Source organism: Phocoena phocoena, chromosome 3 (genome assembly GCF_963924675.1).
Source record: "Phocoena phocoena chromosome 3, mPhoPho1.1, whole genome shotgun sequence".
Lineage (NCBI taxonomy): Eukaryota > Metazoa > Chordata > Mammalia > Artiodactyla > Phocoenidae > Phocoena > Phocoena phocoena.
The window spans coordinates 48,482,438-48,498,391 of record NC_089221.1 but is presented as its reverse complement, the minus strand read 5'-3'; the positions used below and the strand labels follow the sequence as shown (position 1 = coordinate 48,498,391).

The window sequence follows — 15,954 nt, the reverse complement described above, 5'->3', positions numbered from 1 at the left end:
ACCGGGGCACGAACCCACGTCCCCTGCATCGGCAGGCAGACTTTCAACCACTGCGCCACCAGGGAAGCCCTGAAACAGAATTTTTTTTAAAATCTGTCCATTTTAAAATAAAAGCATTTTTTCACAAATTGTTAAAATGAATAAAGAGTTTCAAAAAAAAATTTTCTCCATTGCAATAGTTCTTATTGAAAGCAAAAATGCAATACTATCCAATACTCTGGAATTTCTTGCTATTTAATGAAACAGCTTAGACAAAATGCCTTTTTAATAAGTTGCTAAGAGAGATCCACAAAAACTGCAAAGAAACTGCTCTGACAAGTTCCAATAAGGAACATCATTTGAGCACTTTGCTTATAACAGCACTAGTCAAACTACCATCTGGGCTTTGGTTTTAATCAAGCTTATTAGTTAAACTGGAGCTGACATAATTTACATGACTAACCTAAATGAAATCTAAATTACATTAAGGATCCATAAGATAGTCACTTACCTACTACCATCCAGTAGATTATAATGTTCTAAGCATCATATTATAAATATATATATATGTGTGCATACACACACACACACACACACACACACACACACCTCTATCTATAGAAACATACATAGATATATCAGTGGATCTATCTCCAAGCCACTTTTGGAAAATACACCTACCATAACCTCTAACTGCAGAAAGACACCACATGGTATAATTAATACACTGTGATATAGTTCAATGTACTCGGTACTCTATCCCCAAGACATTCTGATTATATTCCCTAATGAAATTTTTGTTTTCACTCTAAGAAACAAAATATTCTTGGATCAGCAAGAGTAAAGCTGCCCAACTTGCTCTTATCCACAATGGAAGCATCTCATTTTAAGATGTAAAAATTTAAATTAACTCTGAAACATCTGCCTTCTCTAAGCCATTAGACCAGCAAGTCACCTTTCAGTAAATCCCTCACCTTAAGCTTTATTTCAAAAAGTGAAGGCAGCAAAATTTGTCCAATAACTACCTTAAAGACAAAGTGAAAAAAAATCAATTTGATTCTATTCCTAGTTATTTTGGCCAGTTATTTTGTTACCTTAAGAAGGGCATCACATCAATGCACTAGCTAAATGTTATCCTGACATCCAACAGATCTAAGTACATTACACCACAATTCATCGAGTAAGTGAATAATAATCATCATCCCTGTTTCTATTCACATTCAGTGTGGTCCATTGTACACTGAAAATCATCCCTAACATACCCTCAGCTTTTTTATGTACCACTATGAAAAGAATATAAATACTGTTCTTTTTACCAAAGTTCCTTCCAAACATACTACAGATTCACACTGTGGCATTCTTTTCACTTCTTTCCAAAATTATACAAGAACAAATACAACATATTTTTCATTTTGAGTACAACTGATAATCAAGTAAATTCTTAAATTCACATGTGTATCCAAAAGTTTAAAACTCAGTTTGCAAATACACTCCACATAATACTGGCTCTAGGGTATACAGAATCTAGACCCAGATACTGCTACTTCAACCAAAACTCACCTATATGCCCTACTAGAATAAATAGTAAGCTTTTTATTTGCTAAACATGTTCTTACAGCATTAACCAAACCTAAACACACACAACTGTGTTAGCAAAGAGAACACTGACAACTGTAGAAAAAAAAAGTACATGTGTTTTTTTTAATGTCTAATGACACCCATAATTATATAAACCAATTCAGACTCTACAACTTCAACAGGAATGGCAATTTTAAAGATGCCCAAGGCATTTTAAATTAATCAGGCAAATCTCACACCTCTTGGTGCCACCACAAAACCAAAATTATTGAGCAGGATATATGTCAGACCTGATAAGGCAATTTTGAAACCTTTCTCCTATCTAAAATAGTTATCACAGTATGATGACTACTATCAAAAATCAATCCTTTCTTAAAAAATGCACATCCCACTTCGAAAAAGTAGAGGTAAGTAGAATATCATAACACAGAATATATACAAAAATTAGTTCTGTTTAATAACTGAGAAGTTAAGTTTTTGACATTTGCCAAGCAGTCCCACAACATGCTGGCCCTATGCCATCATGGCCTAGTGCCAGCCCATGGAGGGCCAGGCTAAAAATAGCAGCCAAGCAGCAGCTGGAACACATAGGTCCTTGTGACCTCAGCTTTATTTCCCTAAATCAAGGGAGGTTGAAGGGAAGGGGACAGTGGCTGGGAAAGAAAGGAATGGAACACACTCTCTTGGTTGGTATTTCCTACCTCTTCCGATTTCTTGCCTTTTTCCCTACCATTCTCTACTATTCCTCACTCCCCCACTCCATTCCCCCGGGCCCAAGAAAGGAAGGGAAAAAGCATGGGCATTAGAGAAGGAGGGAAAAGAAGAAAGATACTTGAGCTCTGAGGCAGGTTAGGTTCAGAGGCTCCCTTCACTCCTATCCTCAAGTCTCACTTGATTCTGCCATCATCACAAAGCAGCCATTGGTCATTTCAGTCCTCAGCTTTACCATTGTCTAGAGAAAATATAAGACAAAAATTACACAGGTGATAATTGTAGGAGAGAAGCAGAAGAGAACTAGAATATGGTGTCAGGAGTTCAAAATCCTAAGTGCTAAGGAAACTCGAAGAATGCTTTAAAAAAAAAAACAAAGTCCGGGGCTTCCCTGGTGGCGCAGTGGTTGAGAGTCCGCCTGCCGATGCAGGGGACACGGGTTCGTGCCCCGGTCCGGGAAGATCCCATATGCCGCGGGGCAGCTAGGCCCGTGAGCCATGGCCACTGAGCCTGCGTGTCAGGAGCCTGTGCTCCACAATGGGAGAGGCCACAACAGTGAGAGGCACGCGTACCGCAAAAAAAAAAACAAAAAAAAAAAAAACAAAAAAAAACAAAGTCCGGGACTTCCCTGGAGGTCCAGTGGTTGGGACTCAGTGTTTCCACTGCTGAAGGCCCAGGTTCAATCCCACCACATGGACAAAAAAAAATTAAAAATTAAAAAATTAAATTAAAAAACAAAGTCCTAAAGAAATAAGGTAAACTTATTTTTTTAAAAAGTCCTCTCTCACATACATCTGATTACAAACTTCTGGTATTTGTGTTTTAGCAGTTTATTTTACGACAAATATTTATTAAAATCATGACCATCTTCTTTGTAGAAATGAGTTAATATAAAGCAGTAGCAGGAACAAAGGTTCAACGTAACCAAATACTACAGTGCTACCTTCAACTTCTGCCAGCCTTTACCAAAAGACCAACAGTAACACCAGAAGAGGCTCCAGGCTCTGCCCTTTACAGTGAAATGATAAAATACCTATACTTCATTTATAAAAATACTGATCACTGTCAGCAAATATTTAACAGCTACAACATGGCACATGTAGCATTCTAAATTGTACTAACGTAATTAAGAGAATTTAAATCTTGCTTCTGTGGACTCATTCTATGTACTATCTTCTTACATTATTTTCCATAATACCTTCTAACCTTAGAGATCTGACACCAATTAACAATGAAAAATGCTTTAAGTAAACAGACTGTTAAATAAGGTAGGACCAGGCAGTGAGTCACCTGAACTTTAAGCGCGTTAATTCACTAAATGAGCTTCCAATTTATCTGATCAGCTTTTTCAGTTGGTAAGAGTTTAGATGTACTGACAGGTTCTACGGCATCCTTCCAATTAACATCCTTCCAATTACCTATCTCTTTCAAAGAAAATTAAATCTTTTTCTCAGCACAAGAAATAGTATAATTTTCAATCATAACATTCAAAAAGTTGTACAAGATAAATGTATATATGCGACATATATATTGCAATTAGATCTAACATGCAAGTTACTCCTCTTTCAAAAGTTAAAAATGTCTGATGAATGATCAAAATCACCGCACACAACCATCTTCCAAAGCTGAAGTTCGTTCACAAAAAGGCACTTTTTTTAACTTTTTGTTTTATATTGGAGTATAACCGATTGACAATGTTGTGACAGTTTCAGGTGCACAGCAAAGCGACTCAGCCATACATATACATATATCCATTTTCCCCCAGACTCCCCTTCCATCCAGGCTGCTACATAACATTGAGCAGAGTTCCCTGTGCTATACAGTAGGTCCCACAAAAGGTATTTTTAAAGTGCAGTTTTTCAAATCAAATTTTTAAAATACATGTTAAAAATCATAGCTCTGATCACAATTTAAAATTCTTGCTGTGAAAAATTACCCTAAAAAGTACCAAGAGACTATAAACATGAAGATGAACTTTCTAGAATAGTTAACGATGACACATCACAAGTATTATTATTTAGGGGGTAAGAGTACCAGCCCAGAGAGGCTGTGTCTGGCTCCATAATTTACCACGCTGTGTGACCTTGGGCAAAAGTTACTTGCGCTTTTTCCCTATGCTTCAGTTATCTCATCTGTGAAATGAAAATAATAAAAGTACCTAACTCATAGGGCCGTTAAGAAATATAAAGTACTTGGAGCAGTATCTGGCACATGGTTAAGTGCTCTGAAAGTGTTGACTGGAAATGCTGTTACAGCAGTATTAAGAGGCTCACTGTAAATCATGCTCAGTACAATAAAGAAAACCCCGAAATAATACAAGGTCTTTATAAAGAGATGTTAATAAAGCTTTGAGGCCACATCAATTACGTGAAAGAAGTGCACCTAAGGGTTATGTATATAGTACTAGTTACCAGCGATGAGGGTGGGGTGACACTGACAAACACTGGAAAATGTACAAAAACAGGTCAAACACAGACACTACTGAATAAGTTTTCATATACATACTACGTTCAGAATAGACAAATTTCTTACTGGGTATTGACTTCTATCGTCCTGTGTATGTAGTATTTTCAACTTTTAGTAAATTCTGTATTACAAGGAGGTATGCGTACAGTCACGTGTACTCACACCAACTGTAACAGAGTTTCATACAGCTAGCAATCATAACTAACTTTTCCTGAACTTTAATCTCATCAGAGAACATCTCTACAGTTTCCAAATGTCTACAAATGTTTTATACTAGCATGTACTAAGCATGCCAGAATCACTGCTTAACTGAAGCCATTAGAATCTGGCCTGAAACTAAAATGTTATCTAGAAATACTTTTATAACATTCAATGAAATGTTAGCCAAATAATCTCTCCAACAGCATAGTCAATTTACATTCACTATATGCTTGTTCTGATTTCTGAGATTTTCTGAAGTTTACCAAACATTCCCAGCAAATTAGGAGGCAGCCTGAGTAGTGGAAAAACAGAGATTCCACGTTCAACTTTGCAATTTACTATGCCTCTCTGGACAAATTACTCAACATGTCTGGGCCTCAGTTTTCTCATGAGCAAAATGGGAGAAGCTGGAATCGAGCTGTACAAATATTCAGAGCTCTACAGGTAGATAATAACTATCATGCAAGAGTATTGTGTAAAAACAGAATCTCATCCATTCGCATATTTAAGAAGAAACAGAAGAGTGCACCTGTACACAGAGGTCACTGAAATACGCTTGGGGTAGTGATACTCAAACGATACCTAGGTTCATCTGTCTCCTTTTCTCTCACTTGGGAGCATCAAATTTGTTACAAATAAATACATAAATAAATATATGTAACATATGCTGACAAAAAACTAATTATCACTAAAGAATTCCACAAATATAAAACACTTAGCATACCCTTTTCCAACAGACTTCACTTACTATCAGCTGAAGGTCAATCTTTAAGTTCAAAATGAAAAGCAGATTTTGCACTGCGTTCTCTCCAAAGCTTGCTTTGGCTACCTTTTCTAGATCAAAAAAATAAAGGAAGCATCCTATTTTTAAAGAATTGAAAACCATGTACAAAGGAAATTCTTAGCAGAACACGCAGCACTGAAAGCAAAAAGTGAAAGGACACTCAGATTTTTCTAACAAATCTAACACACTTTATTTTTGAGACTCTGGCTAGGATTGGGAAACAAGCCTCTTTCCATGGGACAAGACTATGTAACATATTTCTCCAAATTATCACTTGGTACTGATTTCTCAGAAAGAGATGAGTCTTTCCATTCACTATAAGGAGGAAATAGCTCATGTTTTCTAATTTACAGTAATCCCCAAATATTTACATACATCAAAAAATTAATAAACCAAGAAAATTAGATTACATTTTTATTGCGAGAAAGCATGATTTTTCAAACTATATAATAGTAATCTGAAAGGTAACTGAAAATGGTTTTGTGGGCTCCATGTAGTTTATTACCATTTAAAAAATTGTTGCCTATAATCTGCTTTGTTTCTAAGATGTTTATACTTACCTATAATCTGCTTTCTCTTGTAGGATATTTGTCTTCTTAAATATAACAGGTGAAGGTCAACAGCAGTTCAAGTATAATGAGGGCCCCTATAAAAATTTCTAACACGAATGTATCTTATCATATGTATACATAAGTTTCTTAAAATAAAGGTACCAAATTCATTTTGTATCACTGAAGAAAACCGATTTTCCAACACAAAAATATAAAGCATGTAAGCATTTGGAATTAGTACAGACCCGTTCGTATAATTTTTAAAAGGGACAGCTTTCTTAAACGAAAGCATCAGTCATTCCTTCATTGCCATCCTGTTCACTGAACATATTACTAGCTAAAATCACACATTCTTAAGTAAACTCTTAATACGATTCTGAGTAAAAAAGACATGCTGCCCTGCATCTTTGCAGACCAAACATTTAGAGTTGGAACTGATAGTAACTGATTACCCATTGTGAAAAGAAAAGAAGCCAAGGATAAACAGATAAACATCTTCACAGTTGGCCAGGACATACTTAAGACAACACTGACTTTAATTGTTCAATTAATTGCAATAATTGTTCTTTAGACAACACTTTCCACGGAATCCTGATGTTTTAAGAAGGAAAGGTATCGGAGTCTCTCATCTGCAAAAAGGATGAAACTCAATGCACAGTTAAAATAATGTGGGTGGCCTTTTCCTCCTCAATTCCAGGGTGTACTCAGAATACAAGTGTGTAGGGCAGGAAATTAAAGACTGAAGCAAGAGTAGAAATATTTGCTTAATTCAAATCTGCAATTCCACCTTCCAGTATTGTTGAAATATTTTGGCTACGAAAAGTATTCTGTCTCCCAAACACTTTAGATTTCTTCATTGGACCAATACTAACTGCTGGAGAACCAAGTATCATAAAAAATTTCAAGACTGCTTCACCTAAAATTGAAACTCCCTCAGAACAATGCTGAGCACATCTGAGATGCTCAATACTTTCAAGAATCAATTGTAAGCAAATCAAACATCTCAACTCAGATAGAACCACAATAAAAAAACACACGCAACTAGTTTCAATTTTTTTTCCTCTTGTGTAATTTTTCATTAACCAAAAGACAGAACGAGCATAGGGCTCTGATTCAAATTTGTTCTATATCATTACCTTAATCTCAAAATTACATTCAATTAACTATATTATCATCAATAAACAAAACACCTAACTCTCAAAGTGCATTTAGAATCACATCTTTATATAATAATCTCTGGACTGTAAAGAAAATCAAAATACTCACAGGCCAACAAATTAGCCTTAAGTTAGCTGATTAAAATTTTAACCATCTTAAATCTAATAATGATCCCCTTCTACTGCTTTGTTACCCCCTAAATCATAAAATTTTAAGTAACAAATCTGAAAAGACCATGAGAATGTTTAACAAAGTATAAACAGAATTTCTCTCCCAAAAGTAACCAGAAAAAAACAAAAAAACCTAGCTCCTTCCTTATACAAAAGACTAGTTTCTAGTTTTGTTTAGACATTTCTTGCTTTTAAATGATTGTTTAGTCACAAATAAGGAAATGGTGTTTCAAAAAAAAAAAAATTGAGTGTACACCAGTTCTTCAGAAAGGGGACACACACACACACACACCCCAAAACAAAAAAAAATGTGTTAATTAAAAACACAAGGATAACTATCCTAAGATTTCTTATTACAAAAGTATATGCTGCTAGTTTTAAGAAAAATCCAACCATAATAACAATTAAAATTAAAATTCCCCCCAAAACCTTGCCCATTCATTTGACTGCCCTCCTCCAAAGATACTCACTATTCACTGGTTGCTTGTGTACATTTTCCACATTTTTATACACCTATATGCAAGTCCATCTTTTTTGTTTTAAACAGAAATTGCAGCATACTACATGAACTGTTGAGTTGTCTTTATTTTTTTTCGCTTAAAATTTTCTCTTTTTTGTATTTTATTTTTTAACATCTTTATTGGAGTATAATTGCTCTACAATGGTGTGTTAGTTTCTGCTTTATAACAACGTGAATCAGCTATACATATACATATATCCCCATATCTCCTCCCTCTTGCGTCTCCCTCCCATCCTCTCTATCCCACCCCTCTAGGTGGACACAAAGCACTGAGCTGATCTCCCTGAGCTATGCGGCTGCTTCCCTCTAGCAATCTATTTTACATTTGGTAGTATACATAAGTCCATGTCACACTCTCACTTTGTCCCAGCTTACCCTTCCCCCTCCCCGTGTACTCAAGTCCATTCTCTACATCTACATCTTTATTCCTGTCCTGCCCCTAGGTTCTTCAGAACCTTTTTTTTTTTTTAGATTCCATATATATGTGTTAGCAGACGGTATTTTTCTCTTTTTGACTTACTTCACTCTGTATGACAGACTCTAGATCCATCCACCTCACTACAAATAACTCAATTTCGTTTCTTTTTATGACTGAGTAATATTCCATTGGATACATGTGCCACATCTTCTTTATCCATTCATCTGTCAATGGACACTTAGGTTGCTTCCATGTCCTGGCTATTGTAAATAGAACTGCAATGAACATTGTGGTACATGACTCTTTTTGAATTATGGTTTTCTCAGGGTATATGCCCAGTAGTGGGACTGCTGGGTCCTACGGTAGTTCTATTTTTAGTTTTTGAAGGAACGTCCATACTATTCTTCATAGTGGCTGTATCAATTTACATTCCCACCAACAGTGCAAGGGGGTACCCTTTTCTCCACACCCTTTCCAGCATTTATTGTTTGTAGATTTTTTGATGATGGCCATTCTGACTGGTGTGAGATGATATCTCATTGTAGTTTTGATTTGCATTTCTCTAATGATTAATGATGTTGAGCATTCTTTCATGTGTTTGTTGGCAGTCTGTATATCTTCTTTGGAGAAATGTCTATTTAGGTCTTCTGCCCATTTTTGGATTGGGTTGTTTTTTTGATATTGAGCTGCATGAGCTGCTTGTAAATTTTGGAGATTAATCCTGTCAGTTGCTTCATTTGCAAATATTTTCTCCCATTCTGAGGGTTGTCTTTTTGTCTTGCTTATGGTTTCCTTTGCTGTGCAAAAGCTTTTAAGTTTCATTAGGTCCCATTTGTTTATTTTGGTTTTATTTCCATTTCTCTAGGAGGTGGGTCTAAAAGGATCTTGCTGTGATTTATGTCATAGAATGTTCTGCCTATGTTTTCCTCTAAGAGTCTGATAGTGTCTGGCCTTACATTTAGGTCTTTAATCCATTTTGAGTTTATTTTTCTGTATGGTGTTAGGAAATGTTCTAATTTCATTCTTTTACATGTAGCTGTCCAGTTTTCCCAGCACCACTTACTGAAGAGGCTGTCTTTTCTCCATTGCGTATTCTTGCCTCCTTTATAAAAAATAAAGTGACCATATGTGCATGGGTTTATCTCTGGGCTTTCTAGCCTGTTCCATTGATCTATCTTTCTGTTTTTGTGCCAGTACCACACTGTCTTGATTACTGTAGCTTTGTAGTATAGAATTGACTTGTTTTTACATGAAATATGCTGGTCACCTCTTCTTGTCAGTATATAAAAATATACTTTGTTTTTTCATGGTTGCATAGTATTCCATTGAGTACTACTTAGCCACTTCCCTTCTGATAGAAATTTAGCTTGATTCCAGCTTTTCAGTATTGCAAACCATACTGCAATAAGCATCACTCACCGTAATGAACATCACTGTGCACTAATATCAATATATCTATGGAATAAATTCCTAGAAATGACACAAAAAAATTGTGCCAAACATCAGGGGAGGCAGCATCCCATTCTCCCACCTCCTCAATCGATTCTGGGTAATGTCTACCTGTGTGCCAATGTGGTGGATGAAAATGGCATGTCATTTTTGTGTCTCTCTTAGTGAAGATAAATACATTTATTAATAATTTGCATTTCTTTCTGAAATGTGTTGTCCATTTTTCTACCAGGTTATTCATGTCTTTTTTTTCCCCGATTTTTAGGAATTATCTGCCAGCCTTTGGTCAAACATGTGGCAAATATTTGCCCCAGTTAGTTGCTTAACTTGGTTCATCATGTTTTCAATCCTACAGAAACTTTTAGATTTTTTTAAATGAGGTAACTTATATCTGTCTCTTCCTTAACAATTCAAGTTTCAGGTCCCATTAGGGATTTGCCTGCTCTCTCCCAGGCAAAATTTTTGGGAAAATTTATATGACTTCTAAATCATTACTGGAATGTTGTCAATAATATTTACATACAAGCACCTTCAGCAATAGCTCCCACCCCATATATCATTAGTTAACAATAATAAGCCAACAACACTTCCTCCAAAACTTCCCATAATCAACTGATGAACAGCTCTGTACCAATTAAATATTGCTTACAGCTGCTACATCAAAGGTTTAATTTTTTTTTCTTTAAATTTCTTTTTCTTAAAATCTAGGAGTTGAAAAATAACTAAGCAAGTATGTTTAATTTCCGGGGAATCCCAATTCTCTGTCCCTCAATCCTTAAATAATCTTCAACATTGTAAGTGTAAAATAAAGTCCAACAACTAGATTGTCTGTATTGTATCTATAATTTAGTCATCTCTACAAAAGTCAAAGAATACTTCCTGTACAAACAAACTTGTAATTTTGCAATAGCAGAAAATTGCTTATGATGCTATCAACAGAGTATTCTGTTCTTTTCCATTTCAGGTTATGAAGCAAAAGGGTTCTACCTCAAATCACAAAATTATAAAATAAGCTTCATGTTAGTTCCAATTCAAACCACCACTTAGAGCTAAATTAGATGGTTAATCTAGCCACTCTCTCTGTTCTTCTTTAAGAAAAAAAAATCTTGGTCATAAGTTTTCTATCTCAGTGCCAGCTGCCAGGCATTTAACAGCCTTCCATCTCTAAGCTGACTGGCACAACAAGTAATACAACTTGGAAGTTAAGGAAATTGGCAGAACTCAGAAGGGAAAAAAGAATATTTTCCACAATTTGTACAGCACTTGTTTAGCACGTATGTTAAGTGTTTCCAAAGGGGTGGTCAACTCTTCAAACTATATAAGAAGCATCTACTTCACATCAACCACTGCCAGCTCCATTCAGTGGCCTCCTTCTCCTCCCGGGACTATTCAGAAAGTTACTATTTTCTTTTACAACTCACCCCGGCCTCTTCACCAATGAAAGCAGGCAAAGCCCACGCTGTGTGTCTGTCTCCTAGAGAAGATTGCATCTTTTATTTATCGTCCCTTGGCTTTATTTTCACAGTGAATTCCTGGCTTAAATGCAATCAGCCAAGAAACCCTCCCTATGTGCTCTCCTGTCATTCCTCATTGCTTGCAAGCAGAGTCAAGCACAGAAGGGGGAAAAAAAAAACTCAGCATTGCCAGCCAAGCCATAAAAACTCACAAACTAGTTATACTGAGAAACCATGGATGTGCTTCAATCCATTTCAACCAGGCAGGAAACAAGGGGGGGGGGTGTAATAACTTGAAAGGCTGTTAATTAGATTTTTTTTAAAGAACGGATGGCCTCAGAAGTTAAACCCCCCTCTAGACATAAGGAAAGGGGTATCTAACCTAGAAAAGGCAACACTGGGGGCTGCCTTTACAAATAAATGACCATGCAGAAAATCACGTTTGCAGATTGCATCAGAATTCAAAGTAACCAGATAGAATTAAAACAAATCTTTAAGTCTCTCTTGGGTCCCCACCCAGCCCCCCACCGGACTCCCAGAGAGAAGGATAAAAGGAACTGACTACGGAAAGAGAAGATTAAATAAAAAATCAGAGGCAGCGATGCTTCCAAACCTCTCCCCATTCATTAGGAACCGTGCTCACCACCACAGTTTAAACAGACAGCAATATGAGAAGGGGGGGTTAGAAAATACGTCGTTTTGCAATCAGGAGAAAAATACGGGCAAAGGGGAGTTTCACTATAGCATTGTTCTTTTCCGTGCAGCTCAAAACATCCCCAGCGCTACAGCTGAAAAAAATATCTGACCAGAAAAACACACTGGAGGGTGGGGGGAGGGGGAGGACAGGGAACGCTTTTAAAATTCGGTATTTGAGAAAACTCTCATGGTCTGTCAGAAAAAGAAGGGCTGTGCAGCTTTAAACCACAAGTCCTACTCTCGCCTTTGTCAAATATCTTCTACTTTACAAGCCCCGAAAAGAAATAAAGAGACTCTTTTGTTTGGTTTCCCCTTTTCGGAGGATGACAGAAAACTGAAAGGGGCACAAATAAACCTGAAAATGAGAACAAAGTGCGGGGTCGTGCCCGGCTGCCAGGCGGTCGCGCAGGGAGGGACGCGGGAGCGGCCGCGGAGCCCCTCCGCCTCACGCTCCTGCAGCCGCCGGCCGAGAGCGCCAAGCCCGTCACCGCTCCCCACGGATCGCACAGAGCACGACCCCCGGCCCCCCAAAACCGAACTCCGGCGGCAGGAGCCCCGGGCACGCCGCTGCCCCCCGGAACGGGAAAGAACCAGCCGCTCCCGGCCCTGCTCGCGCCCTTTAATTAGGGGGCGTCCTCGCGGGGAGAGCTCCCTCAGGATATGGGTCCAGCCCGCCGCGCGGCCCCGAGACGGAGAGGCGCGGAGGAAAGGACATTTAAATCCCGGGGCGGCCGGCGGAGCTCGCCCGGGCCAGTCCAGACGCCGCAGCGACCCCCGGAGCTCCGCGGCCGCCAGCCCGTCGAAGCCAGGAGAAAAGAGGCAGCCGAGTGGCATTAAAATGTATTTCCCTCCCTCAAATGGAAGGGGCGGGGGGTGAGGAGTGGGGGGGAAGAGGAGAAAGAAAGACGAGCGAGCGACAGACAAGGGGAGAGAGGAGGGAGAGCGCAGAGCGCGGCCCGGCCGCCGTTTCGGCCCCGGCCGGCATTGTCTGTGCGGCCCGCGCTCCCTCCCCCGCCCCGCACGGCCCCGCCACAGACACCCTCCGCCAGAGTCCGGCCGTCAGCCCATGCCTTTGTCCACATTCACCCTCCAAAACAGGCGAGCAGCCCTCCAGGACGTGCTCCCCGGAAGAAGGGCGGGGAACCGAGCGGGCCGGGGGCACCCGACACCCACCCCGCGGACCCCGCGGAGGGGCGCGTCCTGCTGATTCATTTCCCCCTCGCGCTGGCCCGTCCGGGGAGACAGGGGGCGGGGAGGGCGGAGAGGAAATGGGCGCTCCGCTCTGGAGGACTATCCGGGACGGTGAGGGCACCGGGCGGGGTGCGGGCGCGCGCTGGGCTGAGGGGCTGCCGGGAGGGGAGGGGAGGGGGCGGGCGCCCCCCCGAGGGACTGACGAACGGACAGACGGCCCCGCGACTGCCCCGTGACTCACCGACTTGCAGGACGTTGTCGACGCAGCCGCTCTCCAGCAGCGCGATGCCCCGGCGGAAGGGCAGCCGTGTCTCGTCTCCGCCGTCCGCCGACCCGGCGGCCCCCGCCGACGGGGCCCCGGCCCCAGCGGCGGCGGCGGCGGCGGCGGCAGCGGCGGCGGCGGCGGCGGCCGAGGTGGCGGCCGGCGAGGACGAGGAGCCGCCGCCGCCTGCGCCGCCCGCGCCGCCGCCCGCGCCGCCGGGGCCGCCGCTGTCTTCTCCGGGGCCGCCCGCGGCGCCGCCGCCGGTGTTGAAGGACGAGTACATGCAGATCTCCCGCTCGCTGCGGGGGAAGGACCAGTAGACGATGCGGCGCTGCACCGGCTCCGGGATGCGCTCAAAGCGCTCCTCCACGCGCTGGAACGGCCACTTCTCAGCCACCTTGCGCGCCGCGATGTCCAGCAGCGACTCGGGGCTCTGGGTCTTGCCCGGCGGCAGCAGCCCCAGCGCTGCGCCGCCCCCGCACGCCGCCGCCGCCGCGCCGCCCGCCCGCGGGCCCGGCCGACAGGCAGAGCTGTAACCGCCACCCGCTCCTCCGCCGCCGCTGCTGGCCCCGCCGCCGCCGCCACCGCCTCCGCCGCCCGGCCGGCAGCAGAGCCGTTTCGCGGGAGGAGGCTGCTGTCCGCGCTCCGCCATGACCGCGCCGCTTCTAACCCGACAGCGGAAGTGCCAGGACCCTATAAACGGCACAAGGAAGCGCGACACGCACACGCCGCCGCGACGCCACGCTGCCATCTAGGGCCCGCCGCTCCTTGTACGGGCACAAGAGGTGAGGCCTTCACCGTGACGTCGAGGCTGAGGCGGGGCCCCGATAGGGGAACCTAGGGCCAAAGGCGGGGCCTATGCAAATCACTGGGCTGAAACATAAATAGAGCGCTCAGCGGACACGGGGGTAGCGGGGGCGCTGGGGTTGGGTTCCCGAAGGGTTGTGAGAATGTCAGACTGCTGTGACGTGGGGGGCGGGGCTCAGGCGGGGTTCCCGGGGGAGGGGGCGGGCCGCCCGGCCTGGCCTAATGTGGGTGGGTCTCTGCGCCCCCTGCCTACTCAACTTCCCCCTCCAATTCCCTGCCTCCCTTTGATGTCCAGCAAGTGAGGACGCGCCTCGTGGGTCGCAGCGGGGAGGGAAGGGGAGATGGGAGGTGAGCACAGGGGAGGGGTCCGGGCTAAACGGGGGGCGGGGCCCGCGGGTCGATGCCCCACCCCCCGTCACAGCCTGACCGCCGGGGGAAAAGCCTCTGGGCGGAGGAGGTGCTTTCAAAACAAAGAAATGCGGCGTGGAACCCGGGGGACTGGGGTGGTGAGGAAGGCGGAGGAGGTGCGGCTGAGGCCGTCCGGCCACTCGCTTGCCCTCCAGTCAGCCCGGAGGAGCTCCCCCCCACCCCCAGCCCGAGCTGCGGTGCCGGAGAAGAGGGAGGAGGCTGCGTTAGGCGGCTGTTTTCCAGTTCACTTTTGCAGACCAAGGCTGAGAAGAAGAGCACCAGCTCCGCTGCCCCTCTTGGCTGCGGCGCATTCAGCCCCGAGCCCCGCGTGCGCTCTGTCTCGGATACCGTGCCGGCCAAAGTGTCCGGAAACGCGCAGAGCGCTCGGAACCTGTCCCGCAGCTGTGCGACGCGCGTCTCGAGCTGGCCGCTGCCGCCCCGCCCTCGCGCTTCTTCAGCCCCGCGGGCTGAGAAGCCGGCCCGCCCGCCGGCGCGGAGCTGGGGAACTTGAACTGGCCCCAGCGGCCGCTCTGCCGAGATCCCGCTCCAGGCCCGGGGGTGCTCCGGCTCGGGGTAGAGGGCACACCCGGGAAGTGGATTTAGCAAACACACCTTTGTGAGTACACACGCCACGGGCGCGCGCGCACACACCCTACGGGCGCGCGCGCACAGCCCAGCCGTCTGCAGACGGCGCGCCCGGGCCGCTCGGCGGCGGACGGTGGCTGCGAGCGCGCTCGGTGCGCACTTAGATTTGCGGCTCGCGTCCGCCCTGGGCGCCGGGCTGCGGGGAGCCCTGGCGCTCAGGACAAACGCCGCGCTCTCTGCCGCCCTGGCGGCGCCCGAACGGCCCATCCTCTCGGGACAAGGCAGCGTGGGGGGCGGGCGAGCGGAGAGCCCAGCTTGCTGGGGCTAGGGCACCGGTGAAGGCGAAGTAGCTAGTCCCGGCTGAACCCGGAACGCCGCGGACATTGTTCTTCGCACTCTCCAGAGCTCGGTTGAATCTGGGTCCAAAACACAGACTTAATTACCACATTAGAGGCATCCTTATTCTTTGCTCTGCCTTCTGTTTTTCCTGTAAACCCTGTCACTGATAACTGCCGCTATTGTAAAAGATAAACCGTATCTCCTTTGACACTTTCGCATCTTTTAAG

At 43.9% G+C, this 15,954-nt stretch overlaps 1 protein-coding gene across 1 annotated transcript in view; it reads right to left on the bottom strand.

The window, feature by feature from the left end:
• ZSWIM6 (zinc finger SWIM-type containing 6) overlaps positions 1-14,240 on the bottom strand; it is a 205,291-nt gene extending 191,051 nt beyond the window's left edge. Inside the window, exon 1 of the mRNA XM_065874785.1 lies at positions 13,568-14,240. Coding sequence (XP_065730857.1) covers positions 13,568-14,240 — 673 coding nt within the window. The remainder of the gene's footprint in view (positions 1-13,567) is intronic.
• Between the last annotated feature and the right edge of the window lie 1,714 nt (positions 14,241-15,954).